This window comes from Belonocnema kinseyi, chromosome 8 (genome assembly GCF_010883055.1).
Source record: "Belonocnema kinseyi isolate 2016_QV_RU_SX_M_011 chromosome 8, B_treatae_v1, whole genome shotgun sequence".
In the NCBI taxonomy this organism is placed as follows: Eukaryota; Metazoa; Arthropoda; class Insecta; order Hymenoptera; family Cynipidae; genus Belonocnema; species Belonocnema kinseyi.
Window position 1 is genome coordinate 89,223,667 of NC_046664.1, and position 1,462 is coordinate 89,225,128.

The window sequence follows — 1,462 nt, forward strand, 5'->3', positions numbered from 1 at the left end:
TATATGTGTCTCAATTTTTTCTAGTGTCGAATAGTCTTAGTTATTGGCCGTTGAAAAGCAGTGTACCGGTAGTGGCGTTTTGGCCGTTTAAGGGTTAATTATTATCCCACTAAGTAAAAAAAGAATATCAAGTTGATTTTTTTTTACAAAAAACAGCAATTATCTACCAGCGATATAAGAAAAGTTAGTTGTAAACAATAATAATTTGTTTAAAAAATTATTTTTGTTGACTTTCATCAATTATTAATACACTCTAAGTGAAAACTTGATATAATTTTTTTTTAAAACTCCAGAAAAACCACAACTATCTAGCATGAGAAGAGAAGAAGATAGTTATAAAGAATCCTAATTTTTTGAAACAATTATGTTTGTTGAACAGCCTCAATTATTAACTCACTCTGAGTAAAAAATTCACCTAAAATAATAATTTCCGATAAAACCACAACTATCTGGCATTATTATAAGAAAGGATAGTTTTAACAATAATAATTTGTTTAAACAAGTATTTATTTTAATTTAATTAATTATTAACACACTTTAAGTGAAAAGTACATCAAAAGTTAAAAAATTTCATAATAATATTGCAACTTTCTAACATTATTCAAAGAGACTATTCTTAAAAACAATAATAAATTATGTTTCTTGACTTTAATTTATCATTTTATTTTCCGAATGCTCATTTTTGCCCTTCTTCCATAAGTCCAGCCCCCCTTACCGAAGAAATTGTTCTTACTTTACAAACAATGTTTAGGGAAATAATCTCGATTAAAATTGTTACATTTTTTAAATTATTTTAAGCTAAAAATAATTAAATTTTCTCTCACCTTATCGAGATTGACGTTGTTGGCTGGGAACCACTTGCCCACAAAGACAACAACAGGTCGACCCTGACGATCAACTCCACTTTGATACAAACAACCGATTCCAGAAACTTCTGAAAGGTCCTCCATTTTGGCACGTCTGAGCAGCCTCTCGTACCTAGAACCATAAATTTTATAAAAAATTCACAACGTAATTCAAGGATTCAAAAAGTAAGTCCTAACCGATTTTCCAGCAACATTATTTCATAATGATGATTTGAAAAAATTAAGCGTTGAACGCTTTTGTAGTTTGCAAAATTGCTACACTTTACAATGTTGCGAAACACAGAAATGATCATCTGACGTAATAATTTAGATCTAGTCGCATTTTACTCTATTTTTCTAGTACGAACGATTCATTTAATTTTCATTAATTTCGCAATTATTAGCAACGTATTAGTTTCATAATGACCTTTAGCTATTTGTATTCTTAAATTTAAGTACATCGGCTTAATACATTTTTATCTTGAAAATTGGAACGAAACAAGAGTAAGTGGGAAATTCTGCAAGTTAATCATGGTCAATGCGTCCTTCCACATGAGACTGAATTTTAAACAAGCCACAGAAATCTGTGTCAGTTTCAGGCATGAAATAGGAACGAC

At 29.6% G+C, this 1,462-nt stretch overlaps 1 protein-coding gene across 1 annotated transcript in view; it reads right to left on the reverse strand.

Annotated features, from left to right (window-relative positions):
• The window catches only part of LOC117179125 (protein GDAP2 homolog), an 83,516-nt gene that overhangs the window by 22,855 nt on the left and 59,199 nt on the right, over window positions 1–1,462 (reverse strand). The window contains exon 8 of the mRNA XM_033370794.1: window positions 825–978. Coding sequence (XP_033226685.1) covers window positions 825–978 — 154 coding nt within the window. The remainder of the gene's footprint in view (window positions 1–824; window positions 979–1,462) is intronic.